Source organism: Anopheles gambiae, chromosome 2 (assembly GCF_943734735.2).
Source record: "Anopheles gambiae chromosome 2, idAnoGambNW_F1_1, whole genome shotgun sequence".
In the NCBI taxonomy this organism is placed as follows: Eukaryota; Metazoa; Arthropoda; class Insecta; order Diptera; family Culicidae; genus Anopheles; species Anopheles gambiae.
In genome coordinates this window covers 24,247,108-24,263,615 of record NC_064601.1, presented here as the reverse complement: position 1 = coordinate 24,263,615, position 16,508 = coordinate 24,247,108, and the positions used below count along the sequence as shown (strand labels likewise).

At 47.2% G+C, this 16,508-nt stretch overlaps 1 protein-coding gene across 5 annotated transcripts in view; it reads left to right on the top strand.

Annotated features, from left to right (window-relative positions):
• The window catches only part of LOC1273332 (hemicentin-1), a 96,679-nt gene extending 81,158 nt beyond the window's left edge, over positions 1 to 15,521 (top strand). For 4 of the 5 annotated variants that reach the window (XM_061643728.1, XM_061643726.1, XM_061643725.1 and 1 more), the window contains exons 7-11: positions 5,233 to 5,330; positions 5,851 to 6,231; positions 7,067 to 7,275; positions 8,652 to 8,710; positions 9,164 to 15,521. In XM_061643728.1, the coding sequence (XP_061499712.1) occupies positions 5,233 to 5,330; positions 5,851 to 6,231; positions 7,067 to 7,275; positions 8,652 to 8,710; positions 9,164 to 9,294 (878 nt within the window). In that variant the 3' untranslated portion in view covers positions 9,295 to 15,521. The remainder of the gene's footprint in view (positions 1 to 5,232; positions 5,331 to 5,850; positions 6,232 to 7,066; positions 7,276 to 8,651; positions 8,711 to 9,163) is intronic. The other variant, XM_061643729.1, reaches the window with a different exon arrangement.
• The last annotated feature ends 987 nt before the right edge of the window (positions 15,522 to 16,508 follow it).

Genomic DNA, 16,508 nt, shown 5'->3' with positions numbered 1-16,508 from the left:
ACATTTCCCATCCATTATCGCACACGAAACAAACAAGACGCTGTTTAAAGTGATTGCCGTTGCAACGCCAACCGGGAGTGTGCCAAGCAACCATTAAGCTTCTAACGCGTCCAGCTACGCGTGATCTGCCCGTTCGTGCGCTTGTTACTCCGTCCTGTGCAATGCAAAAACCACTCGCTCGTTAAAATCATACCTTCGGTCGGGTCCGGAAGAGTGCCGCGTCCTAGGGCACTTGACAAACGGCCTCGAACGGTTCCGCGTGCCCGATACCGTGTCGTTGCGTGTTGCGTGCGCAAAAAAAAATGTCAGAATTTAAATGTTTAGCTAGCAGTTGTTTTTTCGTTGTGTTTTGTTCCCCTTCTTCGTAAAAGCGTGAGTGAGTACAGTGACGGCGACTGTCAGAGCTATCGGACTGTACCAGTGCGGGCACACTGTCGGAAAGTTTTGAAGACACACGGCCACAAGTACAAATCAGCCCCCGGCGTGCCTAACAAGGTGCTCCCCCGGGGGGATCCGTGCAGCGCCCGCAAGCATCATTGACTGCAGGTATGGCGTTCCGTATTAATCTGCATATGCAAATGCTACCGGCCTGGGCAGCAATTTTCGTCCTGCCCCGGGTGGAAGATGACCCGAACCCAAAACCCCTTGCGCCTTGCCGAAGGAGTCCCGGGATCGGAACAAAACCGTGCATTTATCACATAATCAGACCGTACCACGCACATACACACACACACACACACACACACACACACACACACACAGCGAGGGAACTAGCTACGTTGATAAAACCCTTTCATTATTTTTGCTCCCCAGTGACCGGAGTGGCACCGGGGGTCAGTTCGTGTGCGGAAGGTGCGGAAAGGCATTCGTGATAAATGAGATTCCATTCCCAAGGGTGTACTGCTCGCAATCCTGCACCCGGAATGGGCTCTGGTCACACGAACCCGCACGGAGACATTCCCTGGCGCCGGGGGCCGACGGGTTGGGAGCGGTAAAACGCCAAAGTATAGGTCGAAATTTTTCCCCTTACCTCGCGCACACAAAGAAGCACACACACACACACACACACGAACAGGCCGATTCGATCTTCAACCCGTTCCCGTCGGTGAACGTGACGCCGGGAAAACCAAACACATACATACAAAAAAAAAACTACTTCTCACGCAGGTCGTTCGCGTCGTACACCACCACCGGTCGGATGGGCGTGAGGGCATGAGCATAGTCCTCCACAGGGTGGTGGACAACTAGAAAAGGATCGTCAACACACACACAAACAGGCTGAACGGTGGTTAAAAAAACGTTGCAGCGTCGAAGATAAATAAGGTGAAAATAAATTGGAATTTCCACTGACCGGATGCGGGGCAATAGGGGGTTGGAAAATGCTCGCGGCATTGTGCTGCATAAGTTAGCCCCTAACTGCAAAGCTCTGGGGGTTCGGGATGGTGGTGAAGCCACATGATGACAGATTATGGCGGCACGTACCGAGTTCAAACGAGTGTGCAAGCGAGTGTGGGGGGGGGGGGAGCGATAATCATCCGACAGTTTGACCCTTCATCGTCTTCGTTCGTGCGGTTCAATTGGACCCGTGTCCCTTTTTTAAAGCTCGCCTAAGCTGCGGGAACAAACCCAAAGCAACAAAAACAGCAAGTTCACATTCAGTTGCACATAAAAGAAAACGAAGAGCAGTTTTCAGTGGCAGGTTGCATTACTGGAGGCTTTTATTTTACGCCTCGCCAGACACGTTTAATGAATGGCTTTTAGCCGGCTTTGGCGTGTGTAAGCGACACTGTTTGTTCCCTGCACATCTGCACACAGCTGCACAGCATTTATTCCAATCACGCTTGCCCCTCAAGTGGACGGTCTCACCACTACACCGCTGTTGAATATCCGAATGGCTGACGAGCTGGGGGGAAAAGCCGGATGAAATGCGACTTTCATGATGAAACAACAAATAATTGTAATTTTTATGGGCTTTCCGTGCGGGCGAGTCGTTTATTTCGACCCCCTCAAACCCCCAAACCGGTATGGCTCCTGTCAGTGGTTGGCTGTTTTTTTGGCACACCATTCTTCTGGCCACGGTGCTACTTTTGTGTGAAATCGAGCCTGTGTGAAAATAAGCTTTACGTTCGCAAACCGGAGCGCTCGGCGAGGTGCTCCGCCATTTAACTACGTCAAGGTGAAAAGACAGCAATTTCCCGACATTCCCCTGGGGATGTCGCCGTACACCACACGGAAGAGCGCCTGAAGCAGAGGAAAGTATTTGACGGTGACCTTGTTCGTGACAGAGGAACTTTTTTGTTGCTCCGTTTCTGTCTTAGATATTTGTTGTTTTTTTTCCTGCCCGTCAGGCTCAATCATTCCCACAGTCTGCTCCGTCTGCAGCACCCAAGGGAACCAGGTGTAGATTTGAATTATAGCACAAGCGTAAAATTAAGCGCTGAAATCCGAGTGACAGCTGCTACCTTTTTTCCGCCTTTCTATTGCTCCTTTGCCCCGCCGTGTTTCGCCTCCCCGTTCCATTCATTTGAAGGAAAGGAGAAGGTTGTGATGGGACTTATAAGCAGGGAGTCAATTTTTAGGAACAGATCTAGCAGGGATCGCTCCGTTCGGTGCGTGGTAACGAGCTCTTGGCACGGAAAGTCGATTTCACTGTGTGCTGCTCCCCTTTTGCTCGTCCAAGGCAAGACTGTCGGGTGTCTATGTGCCGGCCCGCATACGGCATACGCTGCTGCGAGTGCGTGAGTAAGCGTTTTATTTTATTCACATTTTATTATTTCGCCTCCATGATTCCGGCACCGTAATGTGATGATGGGTTCACAGCGATTAGCAATTAAGATAAAAATCAGACTGGCTCTTTTGGGTGATGGGGAAGGTTTGGCACGATACGGTGGAAGCCAGGTAGGGTAAAGTTTCACACCCTCAACGTTTGTTTGTGTTTGGCCACCCGGGGGATGGGCGTGTGGGATCGTTTCTCGGTGCTAGGAATCTCTATTCATGCTGAATACTTTGAATTGCTTTCGGCACGAATTGATGTGGTTTTTCAACGCATTTGCATACATTGTTGTCTGAATAGACACGAAAGAGAGAGAGAGTGAAAGTGCAGTGAGAGGAATTAAACAATCATGCTGTGATGGACGATGGTCAGCACACGTGTGTAAATCAATCGTTCATTGTTCTGCCACCGGTGCAGAGGACTATAATGGTTACTTTGTCGAACGACGGCTTACGCGGAAGCTGCTTCGCTGCATTGAAAAGAGCTTTCTGCCCATTAATGTAACTTAAATTGAGTTTATGGTACAGCGCGTGTTATAAAACCGTCATAAACCCGACGCTACTTAATGCTGAAACAAAAGCCTTGCAGGAAATTTCTACAAATCACTTCCTATTCGAATAAAATTTACATTCATTCTACCCATAAAGGCTACCACTCGACTTTTTCACTCAAAATAAAGCAGATTTATCGCATCGCTGGATACAGTGGTAGCAAAAGCAAAAGCGAGCGAACAAGTTTGGCACTGATCCAGCATGGGTTTTTGCTTCCGGCCAGCTTTGCAGCGTGAACCCTTTTGCTTTTAAAGCTATTTCTTAGCCGAAACCGGTGCCGATGTCGGTGACCATTTTCTCGGCCTTCATCCATCAAACGCAGCACAGGCGCTTTATTTCGCCGAACCACGCACTTCCTGTTGGCACGCACTCGTACACTCTAATTATAATACTCCTTTTTTGTTGGGTGTTTTTTTTTTTGTCTCGTTTTGTTCGGAAAGATTTACGGGCCCGGAGCCTTTGTCTATGTCTGTTCTGCTTTAAGGTTAACTTTAACCCTCTCCTCGCATAAGAGGGGGAGGAAATTTAAGCAAGGGTGCGAATGAAGGCAACAAAAAAAACAAACAGAAAATTAAGCGCCCCGGGGTGGAAAATAGGCACAGAAGGCACCGAGAACAAGTCCATTACCTTTATGGAGCAGCATAAAATTATGCTATTTCCTATTCGTATTTACCCGGGCGTGGGAAGTGTCGGGACCTCTACTATTATTCTCGTTCACTCTCGGACGGGTATGGAAAACAAACTATAAGAACGAGCGAGTGAGAAAATGTGGAAAACCCCCCAAACGTGCACGTACTATACGTCGAATAGACACGCCGAGCGAAACTTATTGACCACGGGCTCATTGTGAAAACCTACCACGGACTACGTGGCCATTTCGAAACAACGGGGTGGGGGCGAACGAACCCCCACAGGGGGGAGAAAGCAGGATGAAACTTTTACGAGCATTAGCTTGCCGTCCCGTTAATAGGCAACTAACACACGCGTCACCTTCACCCCGAGCGTCCCTCTGCACGCCGAAGCTCACTCTATGCTGCGGTTTTGTCCTTCCGACCTCGCCTGTTTGGGGTTTTAGTTTCGGCCAATTAGCCATGCGATGGTCTTGTATTTCCTCCACCGATGGCGACGGTGATGACGGAAACCCTGCCAGCGGCTTAGCTTAGTTTGGGGGGGAAAATGAGCGAAAGTGAGCGTGAGGTGTTAGCGTCATTTGACATTTGACTTCCTGATGATGCCACTTGGCGAGTGGTACTGCCGCCGCACGAACTTCCGGAAACTTCATGGAACTCCCCAACGGCGCACACACACACACACACATACATAGATACACCCGCGGGCATGGCTTCCGTATGAGGTACGCAGTCCGGTAGAAGTGCAGTACAGTCACAAGTTTAGAATTAATTTAATTATACACCAGTGGTAAGGTTGATTGTTTCCACCTTTTCCGTTTTCTGCTCCCGTGGCGGTTTGTGAAGTTTCTTACCGTGCTGCTCCCCCCCCCCCCCCCCTTACCACGGTTGGCCATTTGCATTTTCGTGCATTAAATTCAATTTTCCTTCACTCACTGCTGCTTGTTGTTGCGGTTTAAGTGCGCATTTCGTTTGAAGTAGTCCGGAAAACTCGACACCAGCAACCCGCAACCGACACAGGGGAGCGTGGGCCCGCTTTAATGCTTCATAAAAGCGACTAACAGCCAACATAGGGCGGAGGGGGAGTGTTTGTGTGTGGTTCAATTGAAGGCAAACAAGCGTTTATTATAGCAGTAGTTTTCGTGAATGTGTCCGCGTTGCAGCATGATCGTTTCACTCTTGAACCAAAACCACACCGTTCAATGGTATTTTAATGTTGTTCGTTTTTTCTTCTCTTTGTCTCTCTCTCTCTCTCTCCCGTCCTCTTCCACCATTCCAGATCCACCCGAGATAAGCGTCGAGAATCCGACCGTATACTCGGGCGAGGGCCAGGAAGCGATGCTCGTGTGTATCGTGCACGGTGAATCTCAACCGGAAGTAAGTAGTTTTCCGCGCCCGCCCTGGTGCGTCACCAAGTGCTTTGGTGCGCTTGCTGTTTTCCGTTAACTAGCTTACATGGTTCTTGTAAGGCATTAACGCTTATCGGCAGGATTTATTATTTCCTTTTCAGTTATGTTTCTCGAAACGCGAACTTTTACGTTTGTTTACTTTTTCTGTGAAAGTATGCATGCAATTAGAGTAGACGGGCCCAGTGTTGAGTACCCTGTTAATGAGTAATGCTGCAGTTCTTTGTGTTGAACTTTATAACACTTTACTTTTATTTTAGTTTCAAATTTAACACGCTCTCTTGCCCGTTTTGTACGCTTCCCAACGCTAGCTAAACCACTGTTTTTACTATTTTTACTTTTTTTATTCTTCTTCTCCCACCATCTCTCTTTGCTATCTGTTTCTCTCTCCTTTCTCTCTCTCTCTCTCTCTCTCCCTCTATTTTTTCCTACCTCTCTGTGACACTGCCTCTTGGCCACCACTCACAACATGGTCCTTTCTAACCACGCTGAAGGTACTGTGGCACAAGGACACGATGCAGATCGATCAAACCGAGCGGCACGTGATCGAGAACCGGGGCGCCCGCCACACGCTCATCATCCGGAAGGTGCACCCGCAGGACTTTGGCAACTACTCCTGCATCGCGGACAACCAGCTGGGCAAGACGCGCAAAACGGTGACGCTGACGGGCAAACCGAAGACGGCCGTCTTCCGCTCCGTACCGAACAGCCAGTGGAAGGACAAGTACAACATCTCCTGGATCGTCGACTCGCACTCGCCGATCGAGGAGTTCAAGCTGTACTACCGGCAGGTGGACGGGGACACGCTGCAAGCGCACGACGGCATCTTTCTGGACAACCGGAAACTGCACCACAGCTATGCGGGTGATAATGTAAGTAGTGGCAATTCACTTGAAATCAAAGAAGCAGGCTTGTTTGGATGGACTAGAACTCGTCCTTTTTGTGCACGTGATTGCCTACTCCGTAGGCGCTTTCTAGCTCTTACTAGCTGAGCTGTCATATTCAATAATACTGTCATCATAAATGTCAGTTCAATTTGCTTTCCAATCGTTATCGGATTGTGTTTGTGTACGGTCTGTCTCGCTGGTTCCTTCCCTTCTCTTTCTCTGTGCGACTCATCTTGTTCGAAGTTGGTTCCCGCTGCTATCTACCATTGGAGATGACATTTTCCATAGGCCAACTGGAAACCGCTCCAAGTGCCTCCTCTAGCCAATCCACACTCATCCCCACAACCGCAAAAGGCATGGAAGCGAAAGAATTAATTCAATCCCATCTGGTTCTTTCCTTTTTCTCGTTCTCGGTGTGATTCCATTGTGCGTCACATTCATCATTCGGGGATCCTGCTGGCTGAAATCGGGGCACTGTGACGCTGCCCATGGAACGACCCTGCTGCCGCACTGCCGTTGGATGGAAATTTGCGGTTGAATGTGGCCTCCGAAACGTGGCACAAAATGAACGGCACCAAAAAAAACCCCTTCACACTCACTCACACCAACCTCACCATGACAACCTTCATCTTGCCATCAAATCCCGCAATTTGTACGCACGGAATACCAATCGAAAAACGATGTCACTTCTGCACGTTGCGGTCGGCCTTGCTGTACCAATACACACACACACACACACACACACACATGGAACTACGGCTATCTACACACAATACTGCCACCGCCGCACACAACAATAATGCCAACTAACGCTCGGCAGATGCTAGACTACAACCGGAAAATCAACTCGTACGATAGCTACTCGTACAACAATGGCTACCACAATCTGCACCACAAGTGGTCCAAGACGGACTGGCGGGACATTGTGCTGCCGGCCTTTCCCTACTCCCACCACTACACACAGGGCATGAGCTACCTGATTCGGGGCCTCGAGCCGGACCAGCAGTACGAGGCACGGGTACAATCCAGGTAATTATTGATGAGTGATCATCCAGATTTCCCGGGCTCGGCTCGGTCCTTCGGGACACACTAGAGTGGAGTGCACCTTTACGAGCCGCCCCGTCGAACCCTCCTGCGCCCCACTGCACCTCCCGTGGGCTTGCAATACTTTCCTGAAACCTGACCCTTGGTAAGAACCTTTCTTGGTAAATCTTGCTTCGAGGAGCTTCTATCGTGCGGAGCTTTAGCTTTTATAATCCGATTCCTGCCACAGCGCACCACAGCGGGGCACACGATTCGATACAGCAGAAAATTAATGGTTTCTGCTTTCAAACATTACCCACCACTGCAAAAACTCTTCCCGTAGCAGCGATGGTAGCTCCTAGCTTCTCAATTTCTAAAAGCCTCGCACCACCCGAGCGCATCACGGGAATGGCACACAAAAATTGACAATTGAAGACTGCTTCATTGGGCTTGCAGGCTCACCCAAAAAAAAACAAAACACGCCGCTCCAATGATCTCGTCCCGTAGCGTAAGCCCCTGTGCACGAGCTGTTGCTTGCACATCGAAAATCCAATCTTGTCGTACGAAAACAGGAGAACATAATTCTCGCTCTCCCATCGTCCCCTTTCTCTTGCCTCGTTGCTGTGAATCCTGCAGGCAATATTCATGTTTGTGTTTGGTTCCAGCTAGCTTCTTAAGCTTGAGGGATATCATACCGTGTCCGAACACGTGATCGAGTGACATCGGTACGAAGATGCTAATCTTCTTACTCCTGTAGGGTAGAAAAAAGGACCCCTATCCAGCCTGCGGGAGATTGGATGTTGCTCTTCATGTGAATAAAATTGATTGCTTCTAATCGATTTTTAATAATGGTGTCACTCCTGCGGGACTCCTTTGACGTCGATACAAAGCCCCGGCACGGGCGAAACGTTCTGTACGATTGACGATGCAGATGCGCTTTCGTGTCGGAATGGTTTGCCCCCGGGAGGGTAGCCCTAGAATCCTTATGTTCCCACACAGCATCTAACGCGCTTACCGGTGGGAATCTGTTCCAGACTTCCCAGTGGCTCGTAAGCGGATAAAGCACTCCACGCTGCGATGGGAAGTGGGCGGCCGGGTGACATATTCTTAAATTGAAATTTAAATTAAATTTATTTTAATCAACTCACATCCCGGTAAATCCATCGTTTTCTCTGTGTTTTATTCTCCCCTTTATTCGCTTGCTCTTGCTACGAATCGGGACGCTGGCTGGAACCGATTTTCCACCGTGATTAAAACCCATTACCTACCGGGTGTGCTGGTGATGGTGGAAAATCGCACTTTGCCTTCGCTCGACAACTCGGCTCTGCGGTGGACATCTTGCCGACTCATCCCGACACGGTTGCATCTCGCGCCGTCGATAGGAACCGGTACGGTTGGAGCGACTTTTCCGAGAGCTTTCTGTTCACCACGTCAAACACAGGTAAGTGGATTGGGCAATGTGGCACGAACCCGGGGTAAAACACACCGTACACCGAGGGATGAGGCGTTCCCTTTAGTCGATGCAAACACTTGACATTTTCGTACGAAAAACGAACTTACGGCAAGAGGAACCCCTTCTTACAAGTGTTTACGGTGCGCTTCAGTGCCATTGATTATGGTTGGTTTGTTCGCCTGCGAAGAAGTTTGTTGATCTGTAAGCGTACTGGGTAATTTCCCGTAGAGTAAACACACCGGCGAAATACTTTGTGTTTAATTTAAAAATGCAAAATACTTCACCCATTTCCAATGGAAACTGATTACAATTTTGCCGTAAAAAAAGGGAAGGAGCCCTTCAAGAAAGGACACAAAAGCAAATCACTTAATTAATGTGTTGCTACACTTTACTTTTTCTCTCTCACTCTCTCTCTCTCTCTCTCTCTTTCTCTTGTTGCAGACACCGAAATACGTGATCTGAGTGTCACCCACTACAGCTCCTCCAGAGCGTCCGTCATCTTTGCGAGTGAAATACGATGCCTGCTGGGCGCGCTGGCGCTCGTTGCCGTGTGCCGTTTGGTAAGCTTTTGAAGTTGACCCTCCTTCTCCTAATTGACGTATCACCGGCGCACGCAACATCACGGCGAAAGGTGCCCCGCTGGGATGGTGAGAAGGGTTGATTTGTGATTGCGTAGCCAATTCAGTTATCATCAACACTTCAAGCACGAATTAGGTTCCCTTTTCGGTACAGTTGCTAGAGAACTTCCCCTGAACGATGGGCTCCGTTTTTTGGAGAATCATTATGAATTTATACGTTCGATCGAGCTCAGCGAGTTCACCTACCACTACCTTTTGTAAGCACAGAAGAGAAAAGTTGGGTAGAAGGAAGGTAGATTTATTTTTTTGTGTAGCAAAAACCAAACCATACGTTACTTTGCGCCCGGCAACAAGCAACATTATATAGCAGACAGCCTCAATGAAAAAAAAACCAGAAGAGGTATGAACGCAAAGAACAACAAACCCCCAAACTCCCAACACGAAAACGCCGAACGCGGGCTGAAATTGATTAAGCTGGAAGGACTATATTTTTGGATGAAATTTAATTTACCCTGATAAAATAAACAACCACTCAAATTAAACCTCCGGCCACGCCACCGGGCAAAGATGGCAATTTCAACAATTACGCGACGACGACGACGATGATGGCAATGATGTTGATGATCATGGTGAAGATCGTGGTCAGGACCTTTTGCACACCTGACGGGTGCCACGTCCACTGATGGCCCCGCGAGCACTGCGCGCACACAGGTGGCCATAATTTATTACGATTCGCCTCCCCCAGCGGGAACGGGCAAGAGGACGCGCAAAAAGGAAGAAGTAGGTTAAAGAAAGAAAAAAAAACAAACGCTCACTTCTCTGCTCAGCTATCGAATGAAAAATTCAACAAAAAGCACTCCAAAAAATAGCAAAAACCTCTGAAATGATGAACTACCAGACGGGTGAGCCAGAATGGCAAAGGAAGAGGGGAAGAAAACAACAGCGAGAAGCAAAACAAGCCAACCATTGCGCGCGATGAACAAAAGTAAGGAGCAAAAATTAAATTAATTTAATTGAAATCACACTCCCGTTGGCGTGCGTTCGATGGCTCCTCTTCCCAGTCGCCGCAGTCGTGGGACAAGGGCAATGTGCTGCTCGTTGGGCTTTTATTTCGTGTGAATGATTGCTGCGTCCGGAAAAGTGAAAAGCTGTCATTTCAGATCTGGTGCTTACAGTGCCACGCGAATCACAATTGAGCACAACAAAAGGGCACGCTATGGTGCAAGTGTACAATTATTTAAACGTCGTTAGGGTAAAAATGACTATTGATACGCCCCAGGCCAACAAGCTGCACAAAGCTTTCGAATGGACGCCGTCCTGAATCGTGTCAAAACATTGCATACATTCGGGCGTCCAATTAAAGGATATGCATGCCATTAAACGGAGGGCATAATTCCTAAGCATTGTTTGTAACGCTCACCACATCTCCCTGTAGGGCTCAATCGAATGGTGCTTGGCCAAGGGGTTTTTTTCTACTGTTATGATGCTCCATTTCAAATGCTGTCCAACAAAACTAGCCCCCTCCTGGCACTCATTTGCGGATGCAAACCATTATGAGCTTATGAATATGGAAATAGTCATCTGTATCGACGCGTTTTTTGTTGTTGTTGTTGTGACGGTTTCGGTCTCCCCGGTTCCATTTGCAGCCGAAGCATATTTAGTGGCCGGCAATTAAAGGTGCATAAAATACAATCATTCCCATACTGCCGGTCAGGAACGCAGCCGGTAGGGGAATGGCCACCGCAAATCGACCCAGCAGTTGACCCCAAAAAGGATGCTAAATATGCATCACGCGCTTGTGTCGATTCCACCCACCTTCCCCCTTGCTGATTGGGGTGGATTTTGTAATTAAATTCAACGAAACGAACTTCAACTAATACTCTTTTGTCGCAGCTCGGACCGCACTCCGGGACTGGGACCGGTCCCGCCGGAACGGAAAGGCGCATCCAGCTGTGTTGCTGTGCTTACGCTGTACGCTGGTAGGGGTACATTACTTTTATCGTGCTGGTAGGGAAATAACCACCCGGGTGGACCTATTCATGCGACAGCCGGCCAACAGTCGGTGTAATTGGTAAAACTGTGGATCTTTATGACGGTGCGGCATTTGCGCTCGTAAAAATAAATCGGTGGAAAAAGGTGTTTGTACCGTTTGTAAGTTTACAGTATTTTGTTTGTTTGTGTGTAAAACGAATTTTACCCATTTAAATTGACTTCAAGTCTCAGTTGGGCCAACTGCTTATTCCGGATCCGCAGTGTAACAAACAGGAGTGAAACTTTCCTTCAAAGCTATATCAACAATCATTCGAAGGTGTTGATTTTACCAGTTTGCCCGTCAAATACGTCAAACTCGTTTCAAATATCTTGCACCATTAATGTCTTCCCCATGATCGTTCATTGCGATGCACGACCCATCTTCACAACTGGGGATTAGACCAGAAGGCTACAGCTCCGGCAGCTTGTTCGCCGACGGTCAGCAGCAGCAGCTGTTCGTATCCTCAGGTCCCAAATGAGTTTCACGGCGGGCTTACCACTCACATCTGGAAGTCAAACAAAAACCGTTCCCCCTCCCCAGGACAGCTGTGCTCAGAGGCACAAAACTTTGCCGACCTTTCTTTGCGAACCATCTTCTGTTAAGGCCACTAGTAAGCGTCACTGGCGTGAAGCTGGCGTTCCGGAAGCGCTTTGTTCTGGCCCCGTTTCCTCCCCCAACTTTTTGCTAGGTCCAAATTGGAATGGTTGATAGGAGCATGCACTCGCCTTTCTTTCAACCCTCGGGTTAGCGCCCCCTTTAGACAGTTCAATCCGAAACGCTATCCGATTGTACGAGCCAGTCAAGCAACAGGGCTTACCGACCGACCGAGCGTATGTTTGTGTGTGCGCGTTTGAGTTTCGGCTTAACCGAGATACAAGACAGCACCGCACGGGATTGACTTCCCTTTGCCCCTTTGTGTGTTCCGTTGCGGTTTTCTTTATGCGGCGTGAGTTTATCTTCAGGCCCACATTGATTAGAGCGAGCGGTGCAGCACTTGCGGAGGCGAAGGCCGAGCGGAAAGTTTTACCAACATTCAACTCGACTCGGGCCCGACAAGCAACAGCTCCCTTGAGTGGTCCTCAGGCTGGTGCGCCGTTTACGGTAAAGGCAAACTAAAGCGAACCGAGAAGTGGAAAAAGCGGGAAAACATCCTCCAAATAAGGAAGAAAACCTGACAAAACTTCATCCACTTCTAATCCACTGGTGGTGGTGGTGGTTTTCATTTGCTCGAACCAAACAAAAACGGCACCTAAGCGGGTGGTCAGAGCATTGAGTTTTATGGTGAAGTGTTGTCGTTTTTTTTTTTTGGAGTGCTTAAAATATATGCCACCAATCGAAGAAAAGCGTCTGGCGGTGGTGATAAAGGAAACAACAACATCATCATCGTGCTGGCTGCATCTCATCATGCACATCATCGTCGCGTTTCGTAATCTTGTTGTGGGCGAGGGTGAATGTGAAAAGTTTTCAAGCACACACTTTTCACAAACCACATGCACCGAAAATGCAACTGCCAAATCCCGCACCGTCAGCTGGCACCGCAGAATGGGGGCCCAAGCTTTCTTTGCGCAAAGTTTTGACTGGCGGAAGGCGGAAGTTTTGCGGTGATGCTGGTTCACCATTTGCATACCGATTGGTAGGGTACGAGGGCGGGTGAGGCCGCGGGTTAGCAACTGTTTGTAAAGTATTTGTTTCTGGTTTCTGGATCCCGATCGTTCGAGCAGCGCAAATGGGTATCGTTTGTTTCCGCGTACGATTGAGTTTATCTTGTACGGGTTGTTTTCATAGTTTTCACAGCAGCTCACCGACATGCGGGAAACACTTACTGTAAATATGGATGTGAATGTGCTGCAGAATATGTTCCACTACTCGGACCGGTGCGGGCGTCCAGTTCGGGTGGAACTTTTCACGGAAGCGTGTGTAATACCCTGATAGAGGATGGTATTTAATGGGCAAAATGAGTGCGGAAGTTAGGACAAGCCGTTTACATGAACTAAAGCGGCACAGTGCTAACGAACGGAAACCATCTTCTTCTACGAGCGGAATAGAGAATAGTTTAATGAAGAGAATGAAGCAAGCAAACACTAGGAAAACAGAAACTGAATTTGTTGTAAGTCATAGCACGGCCCCCCAAACACCGTTTCGCCCTACCTGTTTCTGTACATTTGCTAGCGCCTTAGATGTGTATCCTGTCTGTGTTGATCATGCTTGACCATCGCCCACCTGAGTAGGTGGACACAAGCCCCTTCCCAAAAAGAGAGTCGTGTTACTATTTGTGAAAGAATATTTATTTACCCCCACGGAAAGGATGAGATAATGTATTTTATTTACTTTCCCTAGCAAATGCATAGGAGTCGTAGCAGGTTATGTAGTTGACACGCATTAGCAAAACTGTGCATTAGCGGCGCAGAAGGAACGCAGGCAACACCTTCCTTTATCGAATGCCCACACCCAGGAGCAGAATAGGAAGCAAACCGAACATGTTCACACACTCTCCAGCTCAATCGCGCTCGATCGCGTCTGTCTCGCGTCTTTTCCCTCCCCTGCTGCGTGCAGTTTGCTGTGCTAGTAAATGTAAATGTTTAGAGTGTAATAGCTAAACCGAGGAGAAACACATGATCGACAAGGACACACTCACTGCTAGTCAAAAAATATGGGCGCCTGCAGTGCTTCTGTTTCCCGGTATAGGTTAAGATCATCCAAAATTAAAGTGAAAGGGCGTACTTCTTAAAATCACATCCTCCTAAGTGTATTTAGTGTGTGTAAAGAAACCAGTCCGGGGCGTCATGTTAGCTTAATCACATGGTGTCACCATCCAATCACCCTAGCATACAACGAGATTCATTCAAACAAGACTCAATCACGTGGCGCTAGAGTAGATCGTGCAATAGGGAGAGGAAAACTGAAATCAATGTAATATTCCCTTTCCTAACTTAACAGTCGCCCAGCACACGCTACACCATGCCATGGACATTTCATTTCCCACTGAAGGGAGTAGGAAAAGGGAATGAAATCATACTATGTATGGGGCATGGTGCAGCCGATTCGAGCAAAATCATGCGAACAAAAGTAGCGAGCGAAAGAATGGGGTGGAAAAGGTCAGCAAAACCTACATGAGTAAAATGATACAAAACAAACAACTCTTTATATGATGACTTATACTTTTTATGATACCTATTTAAATAAAGCGAAAACAAAACCGAAACATGATTCCGCTGCGGTGTGTGCGATGCAAAGAAAACCCCCAATCGCACATACTCGAGGAGGAATGGAAAACAAAAACGTAACGTAAATTGAAACAAAACAAAGACAGACACAAATGTAGCAAATAGCTGAGCCGAAGGATAAGCTGGTGAACTTCTAGATGCACTTTTTGTATATATCTACACACACACACACACACTCACTCACTCACATACATAAACCCAGGCCAGCTATCCTAGCAAAGTGCGGCAGGTGTACGATAGCTGTAAGCAGTAAGCACAGCTCCTGTAAGATCGAAGACGAAAATATTCTCACTGCGTACATTTGCAAAGCATATCGAATGTGTCGAATAGTTTATTCAAAACCCAAACCAACAGAACGAGATGTATGTTACACGGGAATGCAAACTGCGCAGTCTTCAAGGAACGGGAAATAGGGGAGGAGCAAACAGAAAGGGAAAATATTTTCATGGGCAGCATAAATAATCCAGATAGAGAAGCAAGCATACGGCAAAGGCAACCAGAGAACAGAACTCTGTACACACACACATACACAAACACACACACTCCTTCTCTCTGTTTCGTTCGAGCTCGAACATTTCTTCAATGATATTCGCACACAACTAAAAGCACAGGTGTAGAGATTAAGTATGAAACCAATCCCAGCAGATAGCCAACCAACAAGCTCAAGGTAACGATGATGGTGCAGTGCAGTCAGCGTGTAAAAGAAAAAAAAAACATATACAGGATAGCTTCCCTGCGGCGGTTGCGTTCACCTATCAATAGCATTCATGCAATAAAAAAAATCATACTGCAATGCCAAAACGAGCGCAGCAAAAATGGTAAAAAAACAGCATGAAAGCGAAAGCAAACACATGAATACCGAGTAATTGATAACACTTTATCTCAGTGCAGAGTAAGCGCCGTAACGAGTTTAGGGCAGAAAGAAAGTCAAAACAGTTTATGAAAGTATTTGTCAAAAAAAGAAGGATAAAGGAATACAACAAATCGTACATTTAAAAACAAAGACCCACAAACGAAAAAACAGAACAACCCATTAATGTGTAACAGGAGAAGAAGCAGATGAAAAAAAAACGAACATACACAACTACACTTTGTCCAGCAGAAGAAATAAAGTAAATTCAATAAAAACTAATAAAAACAACATGATACTTGTTATGTCTCTTCGTATTGGTTCAATCCTGTTTACTATTGTTTTGAGACATCTTTTATGTTTGTTTATATTAGTTTATTATTCGCTTGTTCTTGTTTATATTTCTTTCACAATTTTCATTGTTCTATTTAACGGCAATTTATTTCACTGTTTTGTGTAAAAGCTGTAAATGTTTATTAAAGTTTCAATCATATCGTAACATCGTTTTCGCTAAATTTACAATCCTTTATTGCTTTCTATTGCATGAATTACTCATTTCACTAAACACAAAAGCTTTATTTGACCGTTTTTTTCCACTTCCGTGTAAACAAACATTCGTGCTCGAGCGGGCTTGGTTGAGAAACTTATTTGCATGTGGCATATCGGATGAAAATATCATCACAATTAATTATGCACGACAGCCATCGGTCCGGGTATGGTAAGGCAGGCACGATGAAAAGGCATGAATTTAGCACCGAAAACCTTTGCCTTTGGCGGAGAGCGCAAAGATTGCGCGTCGATCAATTAGCTAAAAAGACGAAAACTGCCAAAACTAATCAAACGCACGCCTCACGCACCATTTCATTAGAACGCCGGCTTCCTATTTTATTTAATTCACCCCCCCCCCCTCTCTATTCTCAAAACCGACACCCTTCACGCTCCTGCAATCCATTACTCATATGGTGTGCGCTAGAGTCCACACGTCAAAAAGTGCCCCAAAATTAGCAATTCAATTCGGAAAGCTAGTTGTGGCAGCACGGGTGACACAGCAGCAAGCGGGGCTGGAGGGCCACAAAAAAATCTACGCTCACACTTGAAACGC